The sequence below is a fragment of the Theropithecus gelada genome, chromosome 15 (genome assembly GCF_003255815.1).
Source record: "Theropithecus gelada isolate Dixy chromosome 15, Tgel_1.0, whole genome shotgun sequence".
Classification (NCBI taxonomy): Eukaryota; Metazoa; Chordata; class Mammalia; order Primates; family Cercopithecidae; genus Theropithecus; species Theropithecus gelada.
In genome coordinates, this window is record NC_037683.1 from 27,601,390 (window position 1) to 27,615,297 (window position 13,908).

The 13,908-nt window shown below is 49.8% G+C and overlaps 1 protein-coding gene across 1 annotated transcript in view; it reads right to left on the minus strand.

Annotated features, from left to right (window-relative positions):
* RGS3 (regulator of G protein signaling 3) overlaps window positions 1-13,908 on the minus strand; it is a 115,546-nt gene that overhangs the window by 66,269 nt on the left and 35,369 nt on the right. The window contains 2 exon segments of the mRNA XM_025358832.1: window positions 6,107-6,218; window positions 11,571-11,654. Of these exon segments, the coding sequence (XP_025214617.1) occupies window positions 6,107-6,218; window positions 11,571-11,654 (196 nt within the window).

Here is a 13,908-nt window from a genome sequence, read left to right on the forward strand (position 1 = left end):
CATTAGAACTGGCTAAAGAGCCTCAGTAGTTTGTTCCAGCAGAGTCAGCTGTCTTGCTCAGAAGGCTGTGTGTGGCACCTCCCGGGAAAAGAGAGAGGCAGGCATGGGAGGCAGGGAAGTCTCTGGAGGAAAATTGGCTAAGTAACTAACCAGGGTAATGTACAGCTCTAAGGCATTTGCCTGTGGGTCAGCCTGGCCCAAGGAATGCTGAAATCTCCTCCCTAGGAGAGGTAGCCAGGAGCACCCTCTGGGCATGAGGTACAGGGAGGGAGCCCTCATCCATCCCAGGAGGCCTCCTCCCTTCCATGATTTCTGCAGTGAGAGACCTGGAGGCAGCACACATCTGGATTTTCCTTTAAATGCTCCAACTGCCTTTGCCATTTTGAAATTCAATAGGGAGGCTTGTTTTCCACCAAGGAATGGTGGGCTGTGCAGTCATAGACTGGGTGGAGCCCAGAGATGGCTTCCAGGCCCAGGCTTCACCTCTCTGTGTGTTTTCCTAGAGACTTCTAACCCCTGGTCCAGGATCCCAGTCGCAACCATTCACTAGCTCTTCTCTACCTGGGAGGCATCTGGGAGGGCTGTCGGGAACTCCCTCCTCCAGCAGAGGAGCTAAGGTCCAGTGTCAACCCCGAGGGAAGGTGATTGCTCAGAGTGCTTCAGAAGCAGGAGGACCAGGAGATAACACTCAGATTCTGGGAAAAGCTTCCTGAAGGAGGGTCCTGTTGAATTTGGACTCAAGGTGAGAAGAAAGGACTTTCCAAGAGAAGTACAAATTGTGTTCAAGGAAGAGCAAATGCAGAGAAGCAGACTGTTCCCTTCCTCCAGGACACTGGCCCTGCCCACTGCAGCCACTCTTCAGCGCCTGGCAGCACTCCCGCTTAGGGCACTTGTCTGGGCATGGGCCCGGGATGGTTCTCCCTGTGACCGTGCAATGGGCCTCGTTGGGCAAACCGTCATTGTTGAGGGAAGCAACCACAAGCACATGAAACAGTAAATACTTAAAGGGATAGGACCTTGGCGCACCACAGTGCTCCATGCCAACCACTGTTCCCTATGCTTCCCATGGATATGCTTGACCCTCACAACAACCCCTGGGAGGCAGGGCTCTTTTCACCCAAGACTCTTGACAAAACTGAGGCACAGATGAATTGAGTAACTTGCCCAGGAGTAAGAAAGAGAATCAAGATTTAGACCCAGGTAGGCTGGATCCAGAGCCCACACTCCCACCACTACACACCCCACCTCAGATGCCCACCACATAGGCCCTATCCAGCTCCTCTGTCCTCTCAAGGCACCAGACCAGTGTTGAGCTCAAGGTAGGACCCTTAACACATACTTGAAGTAAAGAAATTGTCAAAGACACCAAAATTAGTTGCAAAGAGAAGACAGCAAGATAAAAATAGAGACTGTGGGTCAAGTCAATTCCTAAGAAAAGCAGTGAATAAGGGCCCTGGTGTGGGTGAAGTCCAGGGCCCCTTGAAGCAAAGTATATGGGCAGTTCTGAGACAAAGCTATCCCTAGGGTCAGGGGCTGCCAGCCAGAGCCAGATTAAAAAATCTCCCATAAGTAAATGAGGGTTCACTTCAGACTTAGGGAGAATAAGTCTTTCTACTTCTTCCCACCTAGTGATGGGCTGGGGAGGGAGGGAGTCTTGCCTAAGAAGTCCATCATGTTTAAGAAAACTGTAATTTCAAAGCTTCTGCTGGTTCCTTGTGTTGCTGAGGGTAGAGACAAGAGGAGGTGGTTTCTTTTGTTTAAGAGAACACACTGGGACATTTCTTTGGCTTTCCAGAAGCAGATCCTAGTGCCAAGTGAGAGTCAAAAAGATCTATGTAAGAAAATAACAGAAATTTGGGGGTTAGAAGCTGGCAGCGAGAAAAGAGAAGGTTCTAGAAGGGAGAGGAAAGCCCAGGAGATGAGAGCTTCAGGGAAACAGGAGGCTGAGGTTGGGGGAACACTCCGTGAGACATATTCCCTATGGCAGGGAATGGTGGATGGATTGCCTTGACAACTTTTCTGTGCTGTGACACCCTTGCCTCCTTCCCCATCCTCCCTGCATTACTGCAAACTTTCCCTGAAATCTGTTCCACGTCACAGCCTTGTGCTGGCAGCACTTTGAGAGGAGGATGGAATGGGGGCAGCACTCAGCATGGTTCAGAGTCTCATAAAAGAACAACAAACTGAAGAAGCCAAGGGTGCCAGAGAGGAGCTGCAGCTGTAGAAAAGCAGGCTGCAAGGGGCTGACCCAGGAGAGAAATTCTGCCCCTCCTAGAACATTAGAACTGGGGGCTAGGAGGGAGGAGAACGGCAGCACACATCTGGGTTTTCCTTTAAACATTCCAACTGCCTTGGCCCTTTTGAAATTCAACAATTAGCCACTGGGTTCCAGAGTGGGCCTCACTTCCCGCAAGGAATACATGGACCATGCAGGAGGGATCCCCAATCACGGGCTGGGTGGACCCCACAGATAGCTTCCTGGCCCAGGTCTGACCCCTCCATCACTTTCCCAGAGCCCTCGCTCACCTGGTCTGCGATCCAAAACTCAACAATTAAGCAATCCCCCTTCACTGTCTGAGGCAAGCAGGAGGGGTATTGTCTCCATTCTCCAGATATAGAGACTGAGGCCCACGGAGGGAGAACAACATGAATAGGACGTACAGTGAGTAAGTGGCAAAGCCGAGCTTTGAACCGAGGACTGCCTGCCTTGTCACACTTCTACCCCTCCATGGGTTACTCATCTACATTCCACCAGGCTATGAGCCCCAGAGGTGGCAATGTGTCCCTTCCACTGCTACCACCCCAGCACTGCTATCACTGATGTGGGCTCTGAGGACGTGCTCAGAAAATGGGGACTAGCCAAGAGTTAACTCCAAACATTGCAGCAGCTGAGACCAATGCAACTGACTTTCTGCAACTGCCTACCTGGCTCCAAGGTGAATGGAGAGCCCAAGAAGCAGCAGAACATTTCCAGGCCACTTCTGAGACACCAGAGCAGGCCAGAAAGACACACTGTGGGCGTGACGCTGGCCGCCTGGGAGGCAGCAACACAAAGAGTAGCAAAGCCAGCAGGGCGGCAGAGGCAGGAAGAGACCACAATGGGCCCCGGCTGACCGGAGATGTCCCAATTGTTAGCGCCAGCTCTCCGCCTGTTCCCATTACACTGCCATTCGGCCCTGCTGAAGCCTGGGGGAGGCTGGGCAGGACGGGGGCAACAAGATTTAAGTGACTACCACCCAGGAACTCTGGGGGAGAGGTGCACCCCCAGCTCCCGAACTGAGGTAACACTTCTGCTCTTTTAGTCATTCATTCACACAACAAACATTGATTAGGCACACACAGTGTTCCATGCCCCAGGCTAGGCCCTGGGAGTGTGCTTGGCCAATGGAGCTAAGGACTCTTCAGACAAGTTACACAGGCAGACCTTGGTCCCTAGCGTGGGGCTGCTTCTCCCCGGCCAGGGAGCAGCCCTTGCCAGCCCCAGCCAACCAGAAAGGTTGGGTGCATTCCTTGTTTGCCATCTTCTTTGCCCCAAATTGAATTCTGCATACATGGTGATTTGAAAGAGACAAATAAGAAACCTAGGAGTCATAAGCAATATTAATCAGAGACCATTCTGCCAACAGAGGCTCCAGCTGAGGTCCCAAATGCATCCCTTAAAAGCCTCAGGCCCTTGCTGCTGCAGCGGGTCTCTTGGGGCACAGGGGAGGCAGGCAGGAAATTGGACGCCAGGACTCAGAACATTGGGTCCTGTGGCTCCAATTTGGACTGCAGGAGAAGGGGTCACTAAACTTCCATGAGCCTCTGGACCCACAAGCCTATCTCAGGGGAGTGGGGGCAGCTGGGGGAAGGCAAGGGCTCCATCGGTGCCTGGAAAGAAATCTAAGCGTTGGATTGTGCACCTATAAACGGAGCCATTTCCATCCTCTCAGCAGCTCTCAGGCTTCCTGGAGTTCGGCCCCAAACCATCTGTCCAAAAAATCCAGGGCAGGCAGACACATGCACACGCACACACAGGCCCCTCTCCCACGCCAACCCAAGGGGCTCTTCTGGCCATGGTGGTCTCTCCTGAGAAGTGCTGCCTTGGCCATCCTCAGCCCTTGTGCAGCTCGCACTCCATTTGCAGGGAGAGGAAGCCACAGTGCCAGGCTTGCACAAGGCTGCGGCTCAAACATAGCTCAGCACCTGGAGAGGCTCTCTGTGACACCCCAAGTCCCCACACCACCCTCCTTGACCAACACCCAGTGGAGGATGGAGCACACCCCACCCCTAGCTTCAAGTCTTGGGCCTGGGGCCTCCAGAAGGGGAGATCCCAACCAATTCCCCATCCAGCCCCCAGAGGGATAGAGGCAGGATAGTATAGGCATGGTCCAGCTGCTCACAGCAAGCTCTGGGGTTCTGTGTGGGGGTGTCAGAGCTGGGAGGGACACAAAGCGCTGGCCCCACCCTTAGTTCCCAGTCAGAGAAACTGAAGCCTGGCAAAGGGAAAGGGCCAGCTGAAGCCACACAGCACAGCACAGCAGCACCACACCCAGACCCCAGACTCCCAGTCACTGCCCTCAGCTCCTCTACTGCCTTCTTCCTACAACCTCCATGTCCACCCAAATTACAGCCAGTGTGAGCCTTCTCTTCCCTCCCTCCTCGCAGGAAGCTGAGCAAACCAGGGTCCTGGGTTATGGCCTCAGTCTTGTAACGTGCGAAACAGAGTGAGGGTACCACTTATACCAACCAGCACATATTACTGAGCCCTGCCCCATCCAGTGCTCCTCCCTCAAATGTGACAGGGTCTAGACTGTCTGGGCTGGGGCCAGGGAGGGGGAAGCAGAGAAGAAAGGACTCAGTGTGAGTGCACGTGTGAATATGCACACTGCAGCCAGGCTGGAGCGACAGGGAGAATGGGCATATGGGAAGCTGGGTGTGACAGAGCCAGAGAGGGGCTGGGGGGTATGGAGAGGATGGCACGGAAGCCCAGGAACAGAGGCCACTGGAGCTCCAACCTGCTTGCCTCCAGCAGGCATGGGGAACTCTGGGAACGCCAGTGCTGGAACTGGGTTGCTCAAGCAGCTCATTCCCACTGCCCCGTGGTCAGGCTGAGCCCGCCTGGAGGGAAGAGCTGACCCAGTGAGGTGACTTGCTTTTCCCTTCCATGGGCAGGGGAAAGGCCAGAGCCCGAGATGGAGAAGTTGTCAGTGGCTGCCTGTGGGGAAGTGAGAGTGGAGGTTCTCACACTGAATGGGTTTCCGAGGAGGAGGAATACTCGGGCACTGAGCACACAGGATAGTTTGCAAACAGCCAGGAAGCTTTCCCGGAGCAAACCCCGCCAAAACAGAATTCTTTCACTGGGTAATATTTTCCTCTCTGCCCCTGTCACTCATCCTCAGACAGGTCTGTTGTTTTCATGATCTGGGAGAGGAAACCGAGCCCCTCTCAGCGGAGACCTCAGGCGCCAAACCAAACCACCGACAGATACTCCCAGCTGGCTTCCCCTCCCACGAGTGGAGGGCATGGTGGAAAGTTTGGGTTAGAAATTCCCTCCACACTCCCACATGCGCCTGAGGCCCAGCAGCTTGGGCTCTGCAGGACCATGTAGCTGGGTAGGGCCAAGTTGCGGTCTCTGTCCACAGATCTGTAGGGTGAGTGGGTGGCAACAAGTATTTATTGGGCACCTGTTATAGGCCAGGCACTCTGCATTTATGACCTAGCTTAATCTTCACAGCAACCTTGTGAGTGACTATTTTTCTCCCTATTTATGCAGGAGGAAACAGACTCAGAGAGGCTGAGAAAAGTGCCCATAGTCATCCCAGTATGGAGGGACAGCGCCAAGATTTGAACACAGGTCTGTCTGAATCCAAAGCTCCTCCTACCCCACTCCATAGCCTTCCTGGAAAGTCTCTAGAATAGAAACTTCCCTGAAAAGCTCAGGTATATCAGAAGGCTTACCAGCCTGGAAGAAATGCCAGTGTCTGAGACCTACTGGCCCATGGACAGAGCCCAGCAGCACACACTCTAGTGCCCTGTGGATGACTGGCAGCCAGGGCCCAGAGGGCTGCCCAGAGGGACTGGGGCAAGTTGAGAGGGGCTCTGGGTACCTAGAGCATCTGCTTACCTTCCTGCAGCTTCACACTCTGGAGGTAGAGGGGGTTCCTCAGGACGTCGCAGCGGCCAGGCTCGTCCTCCTTGGTGAAGAGCAGCAGGTCCGAATAGGCAAACAATGTCACCTGGGTTGACAGAGAGCAAACAGAACTGGCTACTTTGCTGTCCTCTGGAGGCTGGGAGCCACAACCTCCCCGAGAAGGTGGGGAGCCACAGCCTCCCCAGGTAACACATCCTCATCATCTCACACAGAACCAGGAGCAGTGCTCAGTACAGCCTCAGCCAAGGGCAGACCTGACCTGCAGTCAAGATGGCCCCACCACCCTCCAGTTTCCTATACTTCTACTCCTCAAAGTAGGAAAAAAGCAAACAGAAGGGGGGAAAGCGGCCCTCATGGCAGCTGGTCTCTGCAAGCTTCTTCACAGCCTGATCCCCTAGGCCTACCTCTCTGACCAAATGCTCCTGGAGTCTCCAGCCCAGCACCTGGGGCTTGGAGCCACCCTTAAGCTGTAAGATTTTCCATATTTGCTTTTATTCTGCTGTAAGTGTCTGGCTGAAAGAGCACTGGACTTGAGAGTCAGAAGTCAGGAGACTCCTACCCCAGCTCTGCCACTAACTAGCCACAAAAAAATTGGCTTAAACTCCCTAACCCCTTCAGTTTTCTTAACAGTCCAAACAGGGAGAAGAGTCCCTGCCTGGCGTTCTTACAAGCTCCTTCCACAAGCTCTTTGCAGACTGAGTAAAGCGCCACACAATGTGAGCTAATATTACCAAATTCCTTGCAGATAAGTTCAATTGCATTAATGAGAAATCAGTTCAAGAAACAGCCAGTTACTCACACTCTAGTACAGACATGCACATCACTTTTATCTCTTTTATGCATTAGCTGCTCCAAAAATAAAGGCAGAGGCTATTCTTAGACTTCATAGGTAAACCAACAGGCACGCTCAGCATATTTTTATGCTAAGAAAATCCACTTGATCCTCTAATGCCACTGAAGATTACACTGTTCTTTGTTTTGCAAATCCTGCAGTGGACTTTAGTCAAAAGCAATAAAATCCAATTTTAGATTCTCCAAATAAAACAAAATGTTATTAATTATATGAACTTCCCTTTGAGGTATCAAACACCTGACACCGTGTCTCTTCTGAAGAAGAACCAGCCAGAAGGGCCTGGCATGCACTGAAGGGTACCATGAGTGTGTGTTGCACTGTTGGTGACATTTACAAAGCCAACAGGTTAACATTCAGCTATCAACCTGTTAAAAATGACCCCACAGCCCCATTTCTGAGACTCTGTCCTACAGAAATACTTACAAGGAGGTATCAATATGAACATACGAGGATGTTCTCAGCAGCATTTTTGTAATTTAAGAAAAGAAAATGACAAACATTCATCAAGAGAAGATGAATAAAATGAATTATGCTACCTTCATATGGCAGAATTGTATGCAACTATTAAAAAATTAAGTAGAGCTATGTGGGCAGAAATAGAAATCTGTCTATCATAAATCAAAATAGTGCAATGTGCAAAAATACCTAGCATAGAGTCCAATTTTGTAAAACAAAACGATATATTTCTCATAGTTACACCTTTTTAAAATAGCTAAGATGCCACACTCCTCACTCCAGGGAGTGGGATTTTAATTGATACATTTTGATTTAATGTGTATTATATTTGCAATCACTGTTACTTTTGTAATTTAAACATATAGAATATATATTAAAAGATGGCTTGGCTTCTTGAGTGTAGCACAAATACAGAGGCTTGAGGAAATCTGGGCTGCAGAGACAACAGGGAGATGTCCCTGAAGGAGCTCTCAGGGGCTTTGGCTTCTCCGATGGGGCCCAAACATGAAGATTCCAGAACCCTGGGCTATAAGGCATCTTGGTGGTGACCCTAACCCTTCCCACCACAGGCCTGTCTCAATGCAGCCCAAGAGAAGCCTTCATGTGTTGAACGCTTACTTTCTGCTCAGTGGATCCTCACTTGTAAATAACACCACTGCCCTCATTTACAGACGAGGACCCTAGAGATCAGAGAGGTTAAGTGACCTGTCCATGGCCACACAGCCAGGGACCATTACCCAGGTATGGCTGACCTAAAGCTCTCACTATACAGAGAGGTAGCAATGTGCCTACAGCTGTTCAGTTCCTGAATGTGAAAGAATCCAGAGACCAAACAGAAGGAGCAAATGAGGCAAAAATAAATAATAATAATAATAATAATAATGTTAAGAAAAGAGGGGAAGAAAATGACCCAAGAGCTCAGAAGGAGTCAAGGAATTGGTTGTCTGAGAAGACTTCAAAGTCTGAGCGATGGAAAGAAGGCTCTAAACTAGCCAGAAACACAAGGCAAACACCCTCAGAGTCCCACAAAACGTGTCTTCCCTGACTCAAGGGAAATCTGGTAGTCACCTCCAGACCCAGAGGGAGGCTGGCAGGGCAAGGGCTAGAGCCAACAATCTGTCAGGAGCCTAGAAAGTTAAAAAAAAAAAGAAAAGAAAAACAAAACAAAACAAAAAAAAACAGCCCAGGCCCAGAGAGGGGTGGAAGTAGGGCAAGTGGGAGGAGCCACCAGCAACTGGGGAAGAACCATGAGCAAGGTGAGAAAAGGCCCAGGCCACCACTCTGGCTCAGATTCCCAGGGCTGAGAATATGGTCTAGACAGGAAGTGATTAAGACATAAATGAAAAATTTCCCAAAGGTTGGGTCAGGGAAAGGCCAGAACTGGCACACAGCTAGAGGCAGAGCAGAGGGGCAAGCGCGCCAGAGAGGGCATGTAGACTCCCCCATCTCACCAGCACCAGCAGGGGCCACAGCAGTCCATGGGAGAGTGATGCCCATCTCCATGGCCCAATCACCTGTCGCGTTCCACAGCAGGCCACAGGGGTCACCCGGTGTCTTTCCCACACTTGCTCCAGGGACACATCTGATTTTCCAAAGGGTCAGAGTTGAGGGACCACTTGGTAAGGGGGTCCTTACCACTTGGAGGGTGGCTTCTCCCAAGTGGCCCTAATCAAGCTTCTTCTTGGGAATCTGACCTAAGAGCAGGGTTTACTGAAAACACATTGGTGCCTTAGTTAATGGTAAACTCCATGAGTCAGTGTGTAAAGGGAGGGTGTGTCTGTCTTGTGCTTCATGGTATTCCCAGAACCTCGAACAGGGTGATAGACCTCAGGGCACGTTAATCAAGTCTATTACTTCTGGAAGGGGGTGTGATGAGGGTAGTTCATGGTGTGGGACTGGATCAGCTCACAGATGTTAGCAAACTTGAGTATGCCCAGAGAAGTGATGGGACAAAGAACCAAGGAGGAACATTCCACATATAAAGATTTCTGTTGAGTGTAAGGGAGAATGCTCTACAATTTAGCCCTCCCCAGTAACAAAACCACTGCTCTAATGGCTACCCTAGAAGATTCAAGCAGAATTAAATCAGAAATTAAATCAGAAAACCATTTAACTGGAAAGTTATAAGGAAGCAGTTAGAATGGATGACTCCTGAAAGCCTAACCAACGCTGAAATTTTATGAATTTATCCAAATCCCTTTGATTTTTTTTTTTTTTTTTTTTTGGTGTGAGTAGCATGACAGGGTGCCCAGATCTACATGTTTGGTTGCTATCATACTTCAAGAAAAAGGAATATATTAATATTTATTTTACTTGTCTTCAAATTGCTTCCTTCAATCTTCAAGGCGAAGGGAAAGGAGTCTCTTTGTTCTATGATTCCAGAGATCTATAAAACAGGGTTTTTGGACGAATTGCAACTGTCACAAGGCTCTGGCTTCAGCTTGTGTTCCTTAGTTTGTCTTTATGCAGACATGCCAGAAGCAGTGTGGGGTCATGGAAAGCATCGCTGAGCCAGAAAGACCAGAGTGCTAATCCCGGCTCCATTCCTTACCAGCCTGGAGACTCTTGGGTCCCGGTGAATCTCACTGGAGCCTCAGTTGCCTCAACTACAGAGTGGGGACAATCATGCCTCTCATGGGGGTGCTGCAAGAGCTAATTGGGGTCAAGTATGTAAAATGCATACACAATGAGGATACACAGTAAGTGCTCAATGTTTGCAGATTCAAGGGTAAGTGCACAAACAGAAGAGTGAATTTAGACTTATGTATACGTTTCAGGGTGGCTGCCATCTCTAACTGGCTTCTTGTGAGTCTGGTGAATTTAGGGCCACACCTCAATTTCTGACCCTTGGATGCCTGACTTAGCTCCACTACACTCTCATTCACCAAACGTGGCTCTAAGTGACTTCTCATCCCTAAAACTTAAATCCCTCCCAACAGATGAAGTTTTACTCCTACTGAGACAATTCAGAAGATATGCAAAGATTTTTAAGTTCCCGAAGTTTGCAAAGCTCCCAAGAAGAGGTTCGGAGAAGAGGAGGTCCAGACACACAGCAGACAATAGCGAGCGGTGGAAGGGAGCATGCAGCCCCCCAGGGCACTCCCTTGAAAAAGATAATGTGCATTTGGAATAGATGAGTTCCAGTCCAGTCTGCTTACTTAAAAAACAAACCAACCTCCTGCTTCAGCCACAGTCACACATAGTGTCCCAGAAGGCTGAGGTTTAAAGGGTCCTTAGAGACCAACCTCTGACCCTGCCCTTACTGCCTCAAATACACACATACTGCTGCTGCTGCTCAGATGGGAAGACTGAGGAAGAAGGAAGAAATCACATGTGAGCCAGCAGCAGAGCTGGGTCTCGATATAGACTTCCTGTCTCCAAGTTTCCTGATCTTTCCACTACCCCAAGCTGCCACTCGGCTCAGCCAAGGCAGCTCTACACTGGCATCTGATCTGCAAAGAGTCTGCTACCCTCACCCCATGGCCCCAGGTAGCCAGGGCAGAGCCCAGGGCTCTAACTTCTATACCCAAGTAGTTTTAAGCTCAGAGACTGAACTGGCCAGCTCCGGGGTTGTGTGGATGAATGAAGTTCTCCCAATTAGAGAAAAACATCCCAGGCCAGCTCCCAGAAGGGTGGCACAGCTCCCATGTCAGCACCCTGCTGGGAAAGCTAGAACCCAGGCAAAATCATAGACTCGTCTCTCAGAAGAGGATGTGGGATTTGGGTTAATACAGACAGGCCCAGAAAACTTGGGTAAACTGATGCTGGTCTAAAAATTCACTTCGGCTAATAGCTTTACTCTTCCCACCACCAAAGTTACCCCCCACAGCCAGGGTAAATTGCCATCTCTTCTGCTCCTGAGAGGAAGGTGGGGTAAACAATGGGGTGTCTTTAGGGGCTGGGGAAACCTTCTAACCATCAAAGAAGGATTCAACAGCTTTGAAAAGAGATGTACAAGAAAAAGCTGTAGCCTTTGCTAGGGAGAGTGGAGGAGTCCATTTCAGGTCTCCCCTACCTTGAGAGTGTACACTTCTATGATATTCAGAAAGAGACCCAAGTGAGGGTCCTGGAGGATGCCAATGAAGCCCACAGAGAAAGCCCCCTAAAAAACGCAGGTGAAAGTCTTACCTGGGCAGCCTTGTTCCTCCCTTCGTACAGCAGCAGCTCCTCTGACAGCAGGAGGGTCCGGGCAGGGTTACAGAGATCTAGAGGCTGGAAATAAAGCAGGCTGAGTGGGCAGTTCAAAAAGAGGCTGGGTGAGGAGCTGGGGGGAGGAAGCGGCAGCTTGTCAAAGCCAGCCACAGAGAACCCTCTGACCCAGAGAAGACTGTCAGCCCGCCACCAACCCGAGAACCCACACACCCCCTCATACATAAGATGGAAACAGAAAGACAGACGCTGCTGTACTGTGGAACTGTTGCTGCCACCTTCCCCATCAACCCTCTCCGTGAGAGCTACACTCACTGACAGGAAGTCTAACCACAGGCTTAGGCCCTCTGCAGTCCTCAGTCCCAGCTCCCACCCCACACTGCACTGGGTTCCTGGGCCCTCCCAGCCCCTGCCATCCCCCATCTATCCTGTTCATGCCTCACAGGACTAGGAGGCATCCTGAGAGCCACATGCCACGAGATTTGGTCACTTGAGTTCCTTCAAGGCCAGGCCAGTCCCTGCTCTGCATTCATAACACACTTGAACTGACTGTCTCCTTCTCAGCCAATCCCCATAGTGTCAATTCACACCCAAACCTCTCACCCTATTCCATCACCTTGCCTAGCCCAGCCCAGAGGAAGCTCCCTAAGCTCTGGATTACCCAGCAGCACTTGTCCTTATGACTGTATATTTCTAACATGGCTTCTAAGTACATGCCATCAAGTAAGGTACTTGAAGGAAGATCATGAAACAAACAGCAAGCTGGACCTGAAATCCCAGCTACTTGGGAGGCTGAGGTGGAAGGATCATTTGAGGCCAGGAGCTTGAGGTTACAGTGAGCTATGATCATACCACTGCACTCCGGCCTGGGGTACAGAGCGAGAGACTGTCTCTTGAATAAAAAGTTTCTTATACAAATATTAAAATGAATATGAAAATTAGACACAGGCCAGGTGCGGTGGTTCATGCCTGTAATCTCAGCACTTTGGGAGGCTGAGGCTGGGGGATCATCTGAGGTCAGGAATTCAAGACCAGCCTGGCCAACATGGTAAAACCCCATCTCTACTAAAACTACAAAAAATTAGCTGGGCATGGTGGTGGGCACCTGTAATCCCAGCTACTTGGGAGGCTGAGGCAGGAGAATCGCTTGAACCTGGGAGGTGGAGGTTGCAGTGAGCCGAGATCGCGCCATTGCACTCCAGCCTGGGCAACAAGAGCGAAACTCCATCTCAAAAAAAAAAAAGGAAAGAAAATTAGACATTGTAGATGCCAAGAACTTTGTGTCGCATGCTAAGAAAGAGAAGAGACCAACAGAAAGGCCAAGGCCAGGACCTGCTGACAGAGTTGTCTAAGGGGAGGCATGTGAGCTCCCAGAGATGTGTTGCATCCTAACAAAGTGTGCCTACTGGACAGTGACAGGCCCAGACTGGGATGCCAGGGAGACCAGAGAGGCATAGGCAGAAATGAAGCCCTTGGGGCCAAGTCACGTCTATGCTGCTGGTAAGATGATAAACCATTAGAATCTTCCTGCAAAGCAATTTGTCAATATGTATAAAGAGTCTTTAAAATGTTTATGACCCATGACCCAGTCATTTCCCTTTCAGCAATCTCTCCCAAGGAAAATAATCAGAGAGGCAATCCATGAGCAAGGATTTTCATCACAGTGTTATTTACGATAGCAAAATAGTAGACAGAAGTATCTGAATACAGAACTGGTTAAATAAATACAGTATACCCACATAATAGAAGAGAGGGCAACTACCATAAAACACAGAACATTTAGTGGTGTGGGAAAGGCTCATGCTACAATTTTCATTTTAAAAAGGCAACATGACATAAAATATAGAATAAGATCAGCTTTTTAATGTGTACATGCACACAGAAAAGATGCTGAAATGCTCACACTATCATATCTGGGTGTTGGAATAAATAAAGGTTTTCGGGTTTTGTTTTATTTTGTTTTGTTTTGTTTTGTTTTTTTGAGACGGAATCTCACTCTGTCTCCTAGGCTGGAGTGCAGTGGTATGATCTCGGCTCACTGCAACCTTTGCCCCCCAGGTTCAAGTGATTCTCCTGCCTCAGACTCCCGAATAGCTAGGATTACAGGCATCTGCCACCGCGCCCACCTAATTTTTTTGTAGTTTTAGTAGAGACGGGGTTTTACTGTCTTGGCCAGGCTGGTCTTGAACTCCTGAACTCAAATGATCCACTCACCTAGGCCTCCCAAAGTGCTGGGATTACCGAGCCACCACGCCCGGTCCAATAAAGGTTATTTTTAAAGAGAAAGAGAGATAAATGGGGAGGAAGAGGGGAAAGA